Source organism: Tubulanus polymorphus, chromosome 2, assembly GCF_964204645.1.
Source record: "Tubulanus polymorphus chromosome 2, tnTubPoly1.2, whole genome shotgun sequence".
NCBI classification, from domain to species: Eukaryota; Metazoa; Nemertea; class Palaeonemertea; order Tubulaniformes; family Tubulanidae; genus Tubulanus; species Tubulanus polymorphus.
In genome coordinates, this window is record NC_134026.1 from 26009572 (window position 1) to 26025070 (window position 15499).

General features: G+C 34.4%; 3 protein-coding genes across 4 annotated transcripts; 1 reads left to right on the forward strand and 2 right to left on the reverse strand.

The window, feature by feature from the left end:
- Positions 1–167: 167 nt before the first annotated feature.
- LOC141898549 (4-hydroxyphenylpyruvate dioxygenase-like protein) lies at positions 168–2559 on the forward strand. Of its 2 annotated transcripts, none has more exons than XM_074784500.1 (6): positions 168–258; positions 454–1146; positions 1250–1416; positions 1491–1642; positions 1801–1922; positions 2209–2559. In XM_074784500.1, exons 2-6 carry the CDS (start codon positions 485–487, stop codon positions 2396–2398), a joined length of 1293 nt encoding a protein of 430 aa, XP_074640601.1. In that variant the 5' UTR covers positions 168–258; positions 454–484; the 3' UTR covers positions 2399–2559. The 2 variants fall into 2 exon arrangements, with proteins under 2 accessions (XP_074640601.1, XP_074640602.1); XM_074784501.1 differs by having other exon boundaries at positions 168–195.
- Positions 2560–2820: 261 nt separating this feature from the next.
- Positions 2821–10323, reverse strand: LOC141898548 (uncharacterized). The gene is made up of 7 exons (XM_074784499.1): positions 9278–10323; positions 7653–7737; positions 7304–7412; positions 7004–7205; positions 6826–6914; positions 6511–6744; positions 2821–6046 (listed from the first exon to the last, which is right to left on the reverse strand). Exons 1-7 carry the CDS (start codon positions 9939–9941, stop codon positions 3515–3517), a joined length of 3915 nt encoding a protein of 1304 aa, XP_074640600.1. The 5' UTR covers positions 9942–10323; the 3' UTR covers positions 2821–3514.
- A 279-nt stretch (positions 10324–10602) lies between these two features.
- LOC141898802 (uncharacterized) lies at positions 10603–14518 on the reverse strand. Its single transcript, XM_074784908.1, has 10 exons — positions 14194–14518; positions 14085–14121; positions 13843–14001; positions 12648–12766; positions 12432–12576; positions 12181–12362; positions 12007–12060; positions 11739–11859; positions 11268–11423; positions 10603–11164 (listed from the first exon to the last, which is right to left on the reverse strand). Exons 1-10 carry the CDS (start codon positions 14368–14370, stop codon positions 11028–11030), a joined length of 1287 nt encoding a protein of 428 aa, XP_074641009.1. The 5' UTR covers positions 14371–14518; the 3' UTR covers positions 10603–11027.
- Between the last annotated feature and the right edge of the window lie 981 nt (positions 14519–15499).

Sequence of the window (15499 nt, forward strand, 5' to 3'; positions counted from 1 at the left end):
TATCAACTCCATATCGCCAAAATGGCCATGTCGATTCTTTAAAAAAATCAAGAATATTTGCATGATGCAATAAGAATGTATTTATGGCGATATTATATAAAAGTGCTAAAATTAATCCACAAATATATTGATCATTCGCGACCTATAATTTCTACGTTCGATTGTGACCCTATACGTAATGTCTGCACACTGCCGGTAACTTCATGGTTGAAATGCATTAAATCCATGTTCCTATATTTCGACCCAGCTAATACCTAAGTATTCTTTTAATAAATGTTAAGAAGATTATGTTTACGTTGAATCGATATTCATAAATGACCATTTGATTTTTACCTGTGATCTGTACCTTTTATATATTCAAAATAAGTTTTCTAAATGGCAGTGGCACTAATTACTAAAATATACCGACGTGTACATCTGCGTCGAAAACTCAATATCTTATTTCTATTTTAGATTTAATGCGTGAATGAGATTTTGAGTGGAAATGGCAGTACAGCATTTACTTCATCATGTGGAAATAGGAGTGCGTCATGGATTAAGTGCTGTTAAACGTTTGGTGAATGGCTTCAATTTTAGGACCATTGCCAAAAGAGACGCTGATCTCGTGCAACAGTGGCTATTGCAAGCGGGAAGTACTAAATTCCTCATTACTCAATTGAAAAACTCGGGAGAAGATGATTTTAGCATACCATCGCAATTACACACAAAAGACAAGTACACTGCCAATTGGAACGATTACTTGGTTGATAAGCGTCTGGTCACAAGAAACGAATTGATAGATTCTGTCTTTAACGTAGCTTTAGAAGTAAAAGATGTTGAAAGGTGTGTGAAAAGAGTTTCTCAACAAGGAGCTCAAGTTTTACGTCCTCCATCAAGATTTGCAGACACCAATGGTCATGTTACATATGCCACTGTGCGTTCCTGCGTTGGAAATGTTATTCATACATTAATCAATTCACAAAACTATAAAGGAGTATTTTTACCTGAATTTGTGCCAGTGAATAGCGAGCCGACATCAGTTATTACGACTAAACCTCTGTTTGATCATGTTGATCATATCACGCTAGCTTGTCATAAAGGCTCATCACTAGACATCATCAAATGGTACGAAGATGCATTTGGGATGAAGAGATTTTTCTTAAACAGGTACAAATATGTTTGATATAAGACGGGAGCCATGATGTGATGTTATCAACTCTCATCATTTCAGTTTAATTTGAAAATTTAACCTCGAAATTTTGTCTTTCAGTGAAGAAGATACAGAAGGAGGATTTGTTGTACAAACCAAAAACATTGGTATGCGATTGTTTGCTATGAATTATTGGAAATGTTCTGAAATGGGACTTGAAATGCCTCCAGTTGAAAATACATCGGAAAGCCTCAAACTAACAATAGCTGAAGCATTGCCTGGTGATGGTAAGTATCCTCTTTTTCTGTCCATTCATTCATCTCGAAAAATCTACCGATAACAGTAATCCAATATTTTCCAGGTCCAAATCAAGTAGAAACATTCTTACAAGAGCATCTTGGAGCTGGTATACAGCATATAGGACTCCATACCGATTCAATTTTAGATACAGTTCATCAATTCTATCTGAATGGAGTTGAATTTCTTAATCCACCACCAACGTACTATACCAAGGTTAATAGTTCTATGTCAAACAAACGCAATTTTAGACTCTGCCTTACTCATCCTCGCTTGTCAGGGTTTGATTGCTGCCCACCAACTTGAACCCTGGCCGCAGACCCTTCATGACTGAATCTAAAGTGTAAAATGTTTCTATCCTTATAATTTTACAGCTTGGTAAACTGTCGGAAATCAGTTTGGTTGGTGAAAACGCCAAACTTTTACAGCAGCGTGGTGTATTATTGGATGCTGAAGCTGATGCAGGAAACACATCATCAAGTGTTGATGAATATAGGTAAGCTCAAACCGAAAAACAATTACTTATACTTAAAAAGTTGTTCTGTATGGGACCATTCACAAAGTATATATATAATGCAAAAAAGAGCAATTTTTAAGTCTATGGCAGTCTATATATTGTCTATGGCAGTAATCAGATTACAAAATTTGAAATCTTAGCAAATGTGCCTTGCATCAAGGTTAGTTTTATTTTTAGCGTGTCTGGTTGCATAATTTAAACATGAAGGCTGTTGCAAACGTACTTTATGAACGATTCCAATCTATTAATGCTTTGTAAATTTCAGGTATCTGATGCAAGTGTTTACTAAAACTTTATTCGATAGAAACACATTTTTCCTGGAGTTGATTCAGAGAAATGGAGCGTCAGGTTTTGGCGCTGGTAACATCTCCGCTTTATGGACAGCTGTTGATGCTTATTTTCAGTCACAAGAACAAAATCATCAACATTCAGCTATTAAACATAGTGGAACTTGAAACATCGCAGCTGTAGTATAGATTCTAGACTTTGAGTAATGCACCAGTATTAATTAACAATGCAGTTAGAATATAATGTATCATGTAATGTATCTCCGATTGAATGTAATTATTTCCAGTAGTCATTGTTGATTTTGATTGATTATACTGAAATAAATTGTTTTATGAAGTAAATTCCTGATTTAGTCTGAATAGTTGAGTGCTAAGGTTCCAGGATTTGGCATTTTCATTAGAATTTATTCATAAGAATGTAGACATAAGGAAGTTGCACAGCAGTATCGTGCGGAGGCATGAAGAATCATGTAGTCTACACAGGAATAAGGGGCCATTCATTAAGTTTTTATGCAAAACAATAACGACCCTTAGACCTCATTATTGAATTTCAATAAATTTTATTAGTAAAATCTTTATTTTTAACAAGCTATTTTTCAATTCAATAAGCATTAATAAAAAATGTACCTAAATTTTCTCATTATAAATAACTGATCGATGTTGAATTCATATTACAGTACACATTTTCAAATTTCTAGTGGATTATATACATTTACAATATTATTCTCCTAAGAATATCATGATAACAAATATCACCCCAAGCTTAGCACAGAAAACTACTGGCATTTTGAGGCATATGCATGTATATACCTGCATAATACATCATTTTATAAATTTGCAACCAACTTGTCGCTGATACTAAGTCACAAGATCATTTGGAGTTCAATAAGACTAGAACTTTTACTGGCTTAGATGAACTTATTCAATATTTTACATACCATATATCTAAATACATGTACAAGTAGTTTATACCCATAATATATAAGTACAGCAGACTTGTTTCATCCGGATCATTTGGGATCAATGAATCCAGAGAAATCCAGATAAACCATATTATAGATACATTTATGCTAAGTTAACCATACTTAAAATCTAGGTTGAATCAAAGTCCAAATTAGTGGGATCTAATGTATAACTTAAGTATTGCAAGATACTGATGTACTGGGCTTGGTGTTTGATATAGATATAAAATACAACTCAATCATTACACCAAACGTACAATATCAGTTTTATTTCTTACCTGGGTATGACAATACTTATTGTCAGAAACTAAAGATACGTAATTCAGTCACTTTCAACTGGTTCACATTTTATAATAGTAGGTGTACTACAGGAAGCACTAATAACAGGCAATTCTATATTGGATGAGATGCACTTTAGATTCTGCATGTTATCAGTCAAATCATTCAGACTTGTTTCTACATTTTTATATACTAAACACCCGTCGGGTTCATCTTCAATAATTTGGTTGCTTTTTAAATCTGTCTTTTCTTTGTTCTGATGAAAAGACTCGTGATAATCCCGACTAGAGTTTTCTTTTTTGTCAGTAGAGAGAGAAGCCTCTGTAGGTATCACTCTAATGTTATCCTCAACGTTTCCATAGTGAATCATCAGAGAATCAGAGTCTATTGTTGTTTCAATTGGGAATGGATATGCAGTGTTATCATTATTTTCTGTACACACACTAGGCTGCTTACATGTAGATGATTTCAATTTTGCTTTTGTCAGTTCATTTTGTACATTTTTTAGCCATTCAATCTTGGCTTTATTGGTTAAACAAGAGTTCTCCAATTGATCTATCATTGAGTACGAAATGCTAACACCAGACATTTTGTTTACAAAATCTGTGCTCGAAACATCATCAACTTTTCGGTGATCGTCTAAGTGATTAGTGTCCACTGACCTATCCAACTTTGTGTCAACTTGGTTACCAGTACTACACTTCTTCATGTCACTGGAACTGTCTGAGGAAGACACTTCAGAGCTAGCACCTGCAACACTGCTACTACTAACCATATCATTCACAATAACATGACCGTCTTTTACTCTAACAGTATCAGTCAAATTTGTTGCAGAAGGTTTCGTTGTTCCAGATAGTTTAGTTGAAAGATATTTCAACTGATTTAGTGGTTGAGACATAGGGAAAGACTGCATTTGATTTTCAATACTCGGCACTGAATCATTGCCGCATGGTGCAGAAACACTTGTGTATAATGATTTTAGCTGTTCAGTTGCAGTGAAACTCTTCCTAGAATGTGGTTTTGTGTGAACCTTTTTCACGTGAGATGTATTTGTATCAAGTTCAGGTAATTCATTTTTGGTCAATACAGAATGAAGAACTGATGTAGACTTAGTTGAATCCTTTTCTCCATGTGATTTAGGTAAACTGAAGTCTAGCGCAGTATCTGGATCAGATGATTGCAAATCTTTCTTGTTTTCAACTTTTCTCAATCCATTATTATTCCGTTTTTCAAGATTGATATTTTTATTCATTTTATTGGTCTGCATAAAAGTCCTCTGTTGATTCGTCATAGCAGCCATGGAGTACTGCAATGCCTGCAGCTGACTACTGACAGTTGTTGGAAATGTAAGTCGTTGGGACGTTGGCGGTCGCATGTTGTGATAGGGATAGAATCCACCATGTGATCCATGTGGTATTAGAACAGGAGCATAAGCTACACTGAAATTATTGGGCATCATCATTGGAACTGGATGTCCCATGTAAGGTAACTGACCAATAAATGGATTGTTAGGCTGTACCATTCGGTGTTGAGGAACTTGTGGAATTTGAAGAATAGATTTATCTGTTTGCTTTTCTTTCAGTTCTTCTTTCAACATAGATGTCATAATTGGCCGTGCCTTTTCTTGATCATTCACACTCGTCAATGTTGTACAGGACTTCAACTGAGAAATTAGTGCAGAATTAGAAATGGATTTTGATGCTGGTGTCTGAACATCATCTTCATCCATTGGTTCTTTCTTTATAGTAAGCACCGAGTTGGTAGATTTCGAAAATACATTTGTCAAGTCTGATTCTATAACTTGTTCATTTTGCTTAGATGCAGGTGTTTTGGTGATTTTCATATCAGATGGGTGTTCATTAGTTGAAATGGATGGCACTGCAATTGTCTCATTATCAGTATCCATCATGGTTGGAATTACAGATGGTATTAAACTTCCACATGTGGTTTCATTGGAAGTTGAAAAGCTAGATATTGGTTTTATTGCCGTTTTTTGTGCAGCCAGCATCAAATTACGAGCTTCATTAAAGTTACCCTTTTGCAATGCACCAAACAACTCGGAAAGATTAACTCCTTGCTCTTGAAGATTTTTCACGTCCTGTTTTGATAAGCGGAATCGCAAACGGCCAGGCGGTGTTTTACTTGTTCGAGGAGAACCAGGTAAAAATGATGGTTTCTTAACGCCACCTGGTGGGCTCACTGGACTAAGCGGTCGCCCAGCAACATCACAGTCTAATGAACGTGAATGACGTAATTTAGGTTTTTCAGTTTGTCGAAATATTTTGTTCCGAGTATTCTCATGACTAGTCTTTGAAATTTGTGTGTCCGATTGTGGTGAGACAGGAGACGAGTCATTCTGTCCTTGAGGTATCATCCATCTTGACACGGGAACAGAATCAGATGGTTTAACATAAATCAACGGTGGCGGCAAGTCCAATGTAGCAGGAGTGTTCATCGCAGTATTGGTTGGAGTAGAAGGTTGAGACATAGTATGTTGAGATGGAAGCCTTGGTATTGGAATTTTCAAAGCTGTTGGTGACATCACTGACACTTCCATACTAGCAGAATGTCTTCTCTGAAAATGCCAAAATAAAAACGAAGTAGTATTCTTTTCCAGTAATGAAAGTCATGCCAAGGCGAACATTTTAGAACCTTTTTTTAATATTTACATGTATACACAAAATATTGTTGACATGCTTCGGCTAACCCAGTTTGCCTTCAGTACAATATCAGAAGTATGCTATAGATCATACAAGACAAGAATAATTTGACAAAAAGCTTACTAATAGTTAGCAGCTCGTCAATTGCCTTGTCAATTTTATAAACCCTCTATCACCTTGTCAATTATTCTGTCACATTCTTCTCATCTCAGTGCTATGTCAGTCTATAACTTAGTTCTGATTTTGTTCTTTGTACGTAGTATGTAAATATAACAAAAAAGGATGTAAAACGTTCGCCTTGGCATTTTGTTTACTAGTTTTCTTTTGATACTTTTCCCATAAACAAATCTACGAACATGGGTGTTTACTAATATTGTACCTTTCCCTTCTTGGGCGGATATGCAATATCCACCTTGGCATTGACATTTGCACCAGAAGCCTGCAGCAAATACTTGACATCAGTATACCCTCGATTTGCAGCAATTTGGTAAGGATAAACTCCTGCATAACTACACACATTCAGATCAGCTTTGCACTTGATAAGCAACTTCACCATTTCTATATTATTAGCTTCTGCAGCATAGTGAATACAGGTTCGACCACTCTTTGAATCCTAGAATAAAACAAGATACATTGAAAAGTAAATGAATATCTTTTGATCAAGGCTAGAAGTAATCTAAAACAAAATACAGACCTCAGCATTAACATCTGAACCGTAACGATATAGAAGATCAGCAGCTTTTAGATCTTTTTGTTCAACAGCGACATGCAGTGGTGTTAATCCTAGAATAAAGGTTTTCAGACTACTTTTTAAAAGTATGAACTTCCAAAAAAGTAGTTTTTTTAATATCTCAAACAAAATAAATAATTACCTTCAAATGTTTTCGCATCTAGATCAATCTTATGTTGCGTTTTCTTCATAATCAGATCTAAGATATCAAGTCTTCCTCTCTCTATGGCCATATGCAAACAGTTACGTCCACGTCGATCAGGCAAATTAGGATCTGCCCTGTGTTCAAGCAGTAACTGGATTATCAATTCATTTTCAGTTAACACACTTAAATGAAGAGCCGTCTAAAAAACATTTAGCATGATTTAAAATAATTTCTTATCAGTTTGTAATCAGATTTGTACCAGAAGTAATTTTCTGTTAACAAGACCTTGCTGTTTACCTGTCTAAGCTTATTATATGTATCCAAAGTCTTGTTGAATGCCTTCATAAGATCAATCAACCTTTTGACCACATCAATTTCACCCTGAACAACAGCAATATGTATTGACCTGAAAAATTATATTTAACAGATATATTTCAGTTCTTCCTGTTTTTGAAATGGCAAAAAACCTGAAACAAAACCTTATACATGTACATTGTGTCAATGGCAAGTTTGAAATCAGAAGTTAGGCAGGGTCTAATTCTAATTCTGCCAATTCAAAACATTAATAATGATGCAAAATAAATGTTTGAAATTGAAGGACATTCAGATAAATGTCTTCATAATTTTGGATTTGTATATGACTTACAAATCACCATCATCATCAGGAGTCAATGCTTTTTGACAGTCATTCAAGATTTGCATATTTCTACAAGGGTCCACTGGTTGAAAACCTGAAATCAGATACACAAAATAACATATAGCAATGTGCCAACTAATAGGCCAGTTAGTCCAGTAACCAACTAAGACAATATATACTGGCTTTTTCTATAGGGACATTTGATCAGATAGATACCAATGCCATATTAGAACAAACAATTTGGCTATCATACTTTTTGCTTTTGACTGAATTATCCAATTAACACACAATATATTTATTCAACACTCCAGTGACTGAGACGTAAAACTATCTCTCCTGATCTAGGCTATTTAAACAAGGACAGACCTACCAACCTCTAATCTCTGCAACGGTAGTCCTACCAAATTTGATTTAGTTTTAACTCGGTGAAAACAAACTCCCCAAATGAAATATAATTCATGTAATGGCGGGTAGATTTGATTTTATCAGCAAGCTGTTGACTCATCTATATTGAATTGACAGATAAATTTTATGACTTCAAAGTTTCAAAAGGTTTTCTCTGATTACCGATTAGCATAGTTTAGAATACATATCTTTAAATGTGGTGCTTTTATCGCTGGGTTTTTGGGAGCTCTGGTCTTCCGTGTTTGATAATTCAAGAACTAATGCTATGATATATTTATTTTATATTGATATAGATCTATGGTTGTGTGCCGATTAAAAACCACACCAACTCTAATGAATATGAAAGCACTTTCTTTCTAAGTAAAATTCAAGATGTGGTTAAAAAAATTATATGTCTCGATGATACAACACTAACAGAAGGTCTTCATTTTGTGTTCAAGAAATTCTAGGCTTTTTATGTTGTATAGGCTTTATTGTTGAATACTGGTAGATATGGGCCATTCCCTTTGATAACAATTCTAGGGAAATCCATTCACGTTGAAATGCCATACTGTCAAGTAACAGCCAACGCATTAGTGGTAATACTAAACTAGGTTAAAACTTTATATACACCAGGTACCCAGGTTGTATTAACCTTGAAATATATAACCATTTAAACCTATCCTTTTTGATAAGCCAAGTCAGCTGAAAATGGTTTCTCATTTCAGAACCTACTTTAAATATAATATGGAATCAAACACTAGACTTAGAAATACTGACAAACACTATATACAAGTTATGACACCAGTGGTTATTCTCAGAAAGGACAAGACTGGTTTTTTCAAAACCAAATCTTTGGCCTAATTCCTTTGAAGTTTTAGAAGAAATGAACAAAATGTTTTGCCTCCATATATATGCCTAGAGCCTAAGTCAAAAGACTTGCATAACGACCATACAAAGCTAAAATGAATAAGACATATTCTTATTATCACATATATCCTGTGTAGGGCCTACCTAGAAACTAGTGTTTTCCCTACAAAAGCTATTCTATGAATCCCAACTAAGCCTTAGTCCCTTCAATAATGATCTCCAGTGTCAATCCAATGATTTTATCAAATTTAGTTCTCCAAAGCAGTAATTACAATCTAAATATATGTAATGTATTAAGAAATACAGACTGATGAAAACCCAGATTTAGAAAGTCCTTATCAATTGATTTGCTTGTATTATCTGAATTATGGAAATTTTACCTGATTTGTTAGTGTTCATACCGACACTTGGGTACTGGTTATCAATAGGCCGTTTTGTTTCCGCATGCACATCTGTTCCCCCATCACTCTCACCAGCATCCAAATTGTCGACAGGAGTAGGAATGTCTTTCAATGAAGAGGCCATTACCAATTTCATTGGAAGTGTCATAAGTTTGTCTTTCAATTTTTCCGTTTCGATTTCCATGTCAATAACTTTTCGCTTTTTAGGTGGTAGTCGACGATTTTTAACTTCCACCGGTACATCCTTGTTTGAACTCTGTGCCGCATTGCCTTTCATAACAATAGTCGAATCTGTCCTTTCTGATACATTATCAGTTTGCTTTGGCTGTTCAGCCATTTCATAATTACATGTATTCCCTGATATAGCTTCAGAAAATATGGCATCCAATGAACTGATTGATGATCCTACTAGTGCTTCTTCATTTGTATTTTTTACTTTTTTCTTTCGCGCCTTTGCAACAGTCTGTCTTCTCTTTTTTTGTTTGGAAGGATTTTTCTCATTTGACGTAACACAAGATTCTGTGACATCAGCTGATGTCGTCGATGCTAGCATGGTAATAGCGAGGGCCGCTGCCATACGATCGTTGTGTTCTTTATTATTGTCCCCTTCCGATCTTTTTGGCGAATCTGACGCTTCAGCCATAATGGTACCGGTAGAGAAATTATTTACAATATATACTTAAAATCATAGAGCAATCATCAGATCAAAAAATTACTCATAATGTGTGGGCACGTCACCAACCTGCCTGCATAATACCGAGAAATATAGACTCACACTATACACTACACACTGCCATTATTATTGCCACCAATGCGCTCCTTCGCGGATACATTTTTCGCAGCCTATTTATTGCTACATTCGACACAAAATTGTAACAATTAACACATTGATATAACGTTTGAACATCTATCTATCATGAGGATATATTCTGCGTACGCCTTTCAACGGCATTATACCTTTTTAAACGAGTAAAAAGCCATTTATTGTGCGCTGCACAGTTGATCTATACGCCACATCGAACAAACATAGCGTTGGGAATTTCACCCAGTTCCGGGATTTCCCAGCGTCAGGTGACCACTCTCGCCCAATCAAAGACCGCTATTATAACGCGTATTTCCCCGCCCTGCTGCGCGCCTGACAGCAGCTCGTATCACCGCGACCATGGACATACAGAAACTCTAGTTCATTTCTAACCTGGAGACTATACTTGAACAAACGGATTGGAAGAATTAGGTGAGGTGAATGCCTTTCACCCGCCACCTCCGGACAAAATATTTAAAAAAAAACGGCGGCATGGTCGATCGACTTGTAATTATTTTATTTCTGGTAACGTGAGTTCATGCTGCTAACATTTCGAATATGAGAAATAAATAAGAGCGTTATCCTTTAAAAGAATGAATACATTACAAATTAATCACGGATAGAGCGCAGTCCGTATAGTTGAGCTTATACGTACGTAAAAGAAAAAACACGCATGCGCGCTTATAAAGGCCATCGTTAGTGAGTCCATGCTATGGCCATTATATATTTCTATACGACAGCAACTCGATACTATTTCGACTTCCAACCTCGGCGTATTATATTCCAATTACTCGTGTCGCTTTGGAATTGAAATAAAAAATCGATGAGTCCTAATCCTGAATTATTGAGCTACGTACATGAGAAGCGAACCGATCAATTGATTAAATGTTATATCGGCAACTGACGAGTTAACCTGGTCAATATTAATCATTTTGGTAGAGCGAATAAAAAGTGTTTTTCATAAGGATTTACTATGATGACATCAGGGTGACTGTCGTGAGCTAGCGATAACGCATAAGTACATTCAGATCCAGTATCGTCGTCGTCTCTAGTTTCTTCCACCACTGAAAGAAAAGTAAAATTCGATCAATTAGGATAACTAAACGCCCCGCTGGGGACATTCAGCTGAAAGTACTGGAATATGAATACTCAATCTTCTGAACGTGCCTTCCGATTCGTGCCGTTGTTTTCTTTTCATGATGTAAAATACCACAATAATCGTAGCAATGATAGCGAATACACCAGCCAGTGTTGTTAGGATTATTGTTATAATATACGATGAAGGTTCAGGATCAGATCGAACCGTATTTCCACGAGAGCACTCTGAAATAAGATAATAAAGAATTCCTTGATAATGATGCGCGCGTGAAACGGCTTTTCCATCGACTAGTGCGCCATCTAGCCGAACTGGGCGGTGTGAAATTAACAACCTGTAAAATCAGTTTACATACGCACGTTATATATAATTTTGCCTTCGATAGAACACTTTTGGTTCTTTCTCGTAATTTTCAAAATTCTTCTAAGAGAAGTATTGTTCACACATTGCACCACGTATACAAGCCATGTAAAATGAAGATATCATCCCCAAGGTTTATTAATTTCATCTTAACGTTAAGAAAGAATTTCTAGAGAACCTACTGCTACTGAAATGTATGTATTTCGTGTATATTTGTGTACAAGGTTTACATAAACCGGCGCAGGATTTGCATTTACATCCATCACAAGACGAGTCACAATTCTCAGCACCTACTGGCAAAACCTGAAAAAAGAACTGTGAATTAAATTGATGTAAATTCGAACATTCACGAGAGATCAATGCATTGTAGCAGGATTAACTCTACTTTATACGTTTATGGAAAAGTACATATTGAGACATATTTGGTCCATGGTATAACCAATCCTTTACCGTAACGCGATAGATTCCACTTTGTATTCCTGTAAACGTAACCCGTTGCTCAGACTGTTAAGAAGAAAACTATTATAAGATTATAGGCATGCATAAATTCAAGCAGACGTTCGGAAAAAATAAAGAAGAATTTACTCTATTTCGTTTTGATATCAGATAAATAAAGAAAAATACCTTGGCAATTACTTTTTCTCTTAAGTAAGTCTGATTGCCTTTCGACAATAATCTTACTTCAAATTGTTTGAAATTGAAATCATTTTCTAGCCAAATCAAGGCATGAATTTCACAAGTTTCGGGATAGGTTTCTAGACTGATGGGAGTATCCCAATGTGCGGAACATAGCGCCGATTTTCTAACTGAAAGATATCAATACATCTATTATACATATGCTGGATCAGTGAACTGATGATCAGGATCAAACATACATTCCTTTGCCGTTAAAGATCTGAATTTTGAAGAAATACGTTGATCGTTGTTTGAGTTTGTAAGTTTTTTTTCTGGAAGACAAGTCACCGAAACCACAGACATTTCATCAGGTTGAATGCCGCTGAAGCAGTCGTACTTAAAAATCTGGAAAAAAGTACTACATGCAGGAAAATTTCAATACTGACACATTCCCAGATTTCTTATTGCAAAATTACCTTATCCTTATAATACACGGAACGATTGGGTGGTTCTACAAGTGATAGGTCGAAAGTTCGGCAAATTTCATTTGATCCTGACGTATTTACTTCTAACTTAAATCCTTCTAACCATCTCACTGAAGAACAATGTAAAGAAAAGATACGTTCTGATAATCACTTATCATACCTGTCAACCAGTACGGTTTTCCCGCATTTTGCACGGGAAATTCAGGATAATGGAAATTAAGGGCCTAAAGGAATTTTAGACGGATTAGAATTGGAATACTGGCAATAAACAAATACATGAACCTAGTGTTCGAAATCTACGATCATCTAGTCAGTTGCTTTCAATTCAGCCTAGAGCCAAACTTTTATCTGCTGATCAGAGAGCGTTCTTATATATATATATGTGTGTGTGTGTGTGTGTGCGTGCGTGCGTGCGTGCGTGCGTATATATATATATATATATATATATATATATATATATATATATATATATATATATATATATATATATATATACATATACATATACATATACATATACATATACATATACATATACATATACATATACATATACATATACATATACATATACATATACATATACATATACATATACATATACATATACATATACATATACATATACATATACATATACATATACATATACATATACATATACATATACATATACATATACATATACATATACATATACATATACATATACATATACATATACATATACATATACATATACATATACATATACATATACATATACATATACATATACATATACATATACATATACATATACATATACATATACATATACATATACATATACATATACATATACATATACATATACATATACATATACATATACATATACATATACATATACATATACATATACATATACATATACATATACATATACATATACATATACATATACATATACATATACATATACATATACATATACATATACATATACATATACATATACATATACATATACATATACATATACATATACATATACATATACATATACATATACATATACATATACATATACATATACATATACATATACATATACATATACATATATATATTCATATATATATATTTTCACACCCATCCGATTATAAAGCCTTAATCACCGACGATCGATTAAGAAATTAATTACCATCGTAAGGTGGTCGCCACTCAACATAAACTGTTGGGTAGAAATATAATTTGTCCTTATGTATAATGGGACGACGATACTGTTCCACAACAAGATCCATAGGAGCACCAGGATAATCGACTTTGTTTCTTGAATCTTTCTTTGACAGGTAGCCACATCCTGCCAAAAAATAAAGCGACCCTACTCTTAATCTTTGTTAAAGATTTTGAATTCTTTGAAGATACGTATATGTTTGAACCTACTTCCCGACTTCTGTGAAATAGAACACGAACCATTTGGCTGAAAGATAGTAAAAATAACGAAAACCATGCTATACACGAAAGGCGCGGGATACGGACGATCAGTACTTACAAAATTGTACACATTTGAGCAATCCAAATCAGATTCGTAATTAGTGCATTCTTGTATTTTGAATGCAAGATCGAAGCCGTTGACGGACTGACTGTGAAATATGAGCAGGATCTTCAGTACGGTTGTCAGGCTGAATTTCATTCTGTTATACAAGATTCTTATCCGTATAATTGCCATTTTTGTGTCGAACTGTGCTGCGGTACTGCTGCTAGTGCATGTAACGATTCACTGCAACGCGAGCAAGTAGTATGGGGAAAACCAGTACATTCGATCGTAATCGTACTGCAGCGTATATTTACCTACTAGTAAGATTTCCCAAGAATTTGTAAGGTTCTATGATATCAAGATTATGGGCAAGGAGAATAAAAGAATGGTGAGTCATTTCCATTGCTTATAAAGCAATGGCTTTCAGATTTGGTTGGGTATACGTATTGCAGCCTATGAGAGATATGTTTGGATATACGTACGTATAACCATCCTCCCCCGGCAGGGATTCGAACCTGATGGCATCGAGATTGCCGCGGTTCGTGCCGTGGCTGAGTGTAGCGATGCCATCAGGTTCGAGTCCCCGCAGAGGGAGGATGACGTATAACCTGCATTTATTAATCATCGCGTGCGTACGTATACATCATTTGAACGATAGTAATAAATACCTATAAAGAGGACACGCAATTATTGTAATTATCAAATACTTTCTTGTCACTGCGTTTATTAAATGTTTGTTTGATGATAACCCGGGATTCAGTATATGTATCTATCTATATATATATATATATATATATATATATATATATATATATATATATATATATATATATATATATATATATATATATATATATATATATATATATATATATATATATATATATATATATATATTATATATATATATATATATATATATATATATATATATATATATATATATATATATATATATATATATATATATATATACTATATATATATATATATATATATATATATATATATATATATATATATATATATATATATATATATATATATATATATATATATATATATATATATATATATATATCATTCTGTGTAAAAATTCCATGGGAAAACCGTAATTCATATCTGATAACGATTTCAAATGCGCCCAATATCGGCCAAGTACAGAAATTAATTTGCGGGGAAAAAATCTTCAAAGGACTTGTGGGTTTCATTTTCACCATTCCGGTTCACTACTGGAGCTTTTTCCAATAAGCGAATACATGTTCTCTTTATTACATTAAATTTATTTTGTCCATATGAATATAAACAATATTAACTTGGA

Excerpts from the sequence above, each read along its gene's own strand:
- LOC141898549 (XM_074784500.1), top strand. The coding sequence starts at position 485 with ATGGCAGTACAGCATTTACTTCATCATGTGGAAATAGGAGTGCGTCAT. Across the intron at positions 1,147-1,249 it reads AAGAGATTTTTCTTAAACAG|TGAAGAAGATACAGAAGGAG; the intron begins GTACAAATATGT and ends TTTGTCTTTCAG. Across the intron at positions 1,643-1,800 it reads CACCAACGTACTATACCAAG|CTTGGTAAACTGTCGGAAAT; the intron begins GTTAATAGTTCT and ends ATAATTTTACAG.
- LOC141898548 (XM_074784499.1), bottom strand. The coding sequence starts at position 9,941 with ATGGCTGAAGCGTCAGATTCGCCAAAAAGATCGGAAGGGGACAATAAT. Across the intron at positions 6,745-6,825 it reads GTTCAGATGTTAATGCTGAG|GATTCAAAGAGTGGTCGAAC; the intron begins GTCTGTATTTTG and ends GTTTTATTCTAG. Across the intron at positions 6,047-6,510 it reads ATCCGCCCAAGAAGGGAAAG|AGAAGACATTCTGCTAGTAT; the intron begins GTACAATATTAG and ends TGGCATTTTCAG.
- LOC141898802 (XM_074784908.1), bottom strand. The coding sequence starts at position 14,370 with ATGGCAATTATACGGATAAGAATCTTGTATAACAGAATGAAATTCAGC. Across the intron at positions 12,363-12,431 it reads ATCTTTAACGGCAAAGGAAT|TTAGAAAATCGGCGCTATGT; the intron begins GTATGTTTGATC and ends GATATCTTTCAG. Across the intron at positions 11,424-11,738 it reads ATACATACATTTCAGTAGCA|AGTGCTCTCGTGGAAATACG; the intron begins GTAGGTTCTCTA and ends ATCTTATTTCAG.